The sequence below is a fragment of the Vigna radiata genome, unplaced genomic scaffold, assembly GCF_000741045.1.
Source record: "Vigna radiata var. radiata cultivar VC1973A unplaced genomic scaffold, Vradiata_ver6 scaffold_802, whole genome shotgun sequence".
NCBI lineage: Eukaryota > Viridiplantae > Streptophyta > Magnoliopsida > Fabales > Fabaceae > Vigna > Vigna radiata.
The window spans coordinates 5,293-6,534 of record NW_014542869.1 but is presented as its reverse complement, the minus strand read 5'-3'; the positions used below and the strand labels follow the sequence as shown (position 1 = coordinate 6,534).

The 1,242-nt window shown below is 34.5% G+C and overlaps 1 protein-coding gene across 1 annotated transcript; it reads right to left on the bottom strand.

The window, feature by feature from the left end:
* Window positions 1-5: 5 nt before the first annotated feature.
* LOC106752404 (11-oxo-beta-amyrin 30-oxidase-like) lies at window positions 6-1,130 on the bottom strand (the record flags this gene model as incomplete). The annotated part of the gene is made up of 2 exons (XM_014634086.2): window positions 874-1,130; window positions 6-351 (listed from the first exon to the last, which is right to left on the bottom strand). Coding segments are annotated over exons 1-2 (588 nt in total), but the record flags the coding sequence as incomplete, so codon positions are not given.
* Between the last annotated feature and the right edge of the window lie 112 nt (window positions 1,131-1,242).

The following is a 1,242-nucleotide window of genomic DNA, read 5'->3' as shown; positions in this document are numbered from 1 at the left end:
CCAAAGACTTGGAAGACTTCCTCCCTTGCACGTTGTTGCCAATTAGGGTACCTACTCAATAACACCATTGTCCAAACCAGCAAAACTGAAGTGGTTTCTTGCCCTGCAAAGTAAAATAGCTTGCATTCCTCGATTACGTCTTCAAGACTCATTCCAACATTCTTATTTTCTCCATTTCCATGTTCTTGAATTTCCTTGTGATTGGACTCCAAAAGTATACCTAACAGGTCATTATTAGTGGCTTCACCAGCCTTTAGTGCTTTCTCCCTCTTGCAAATCATATCCTTGAGTGATGCTTTTATATCTCTGTCAATTTCCTTCATTCTCCTATGGATTTTAGTAGGCAAAAACCTACAAATATACATTTTTCCATCCCATTAATTGTGTACAATAGGATGCTTTTTCCCAACTCAAATGCAGTTCCAAAAGGCAGATCTATTGACAAAAAGTTACTTGCAATTGAGTTTAACACTGAATGAATGCTTTCCTATTCAAATTGCATTTAAGAGAAACCAAATATTCCCCTCTAAATATTCGGTAAGTTTGTTGTCTTATAAATTACATTCTCAGGTTTCTATTATATTCATGGATTCTTATATTTTGACAACTTTTTTCATAACTTTTTGACTACACGTGTCGTCACTTTATTAGTCTATTTGAATTTATGTTTAAAAAAATATATGAAACGGACCAATCACAAATTGTCACGTATGCATTGTTAAAAAATTGTTGTTAAAAAAACTTTTTCCTATATTCATTATTTGCTATCCATTGTTTCCTGCATGCCATATTTAGTGAGGGAAGTTTAGTGAAAAAAAACTCGTTTGATAAGCTTGAACTTGCTTTAGTCATCAAATCAAACCAGTATGTTACCTCCATCCAGGGATTTGAACTTTTAATACAAGTTGCAATGCAAGTTTAGCTTGCTCTCTTTGAAGTTGAAATATTCTTCTTCCTTCTTCAAAGCTACTTCCAAATGCTGAGCGAGCGATAACATCACTAGCCAGATTCTGAAGGAAAGGCCATGCATCTATTTCACATGATCCGTCTGAAGACAACATTCCTTCCCATTTNCTAACCAGATCATTGCAACTTTNGAAGAATAATGGTAACATAGTCTGTGGTGCAATAAGGAAATCACTCGNTTAGAATCACGTCACTCAAACTAAACAGTAAAACATGCAGACTTCAATTTGCATATTTATGTTATTCAGAAAAGTATATGCTGCATGCATTCAATAT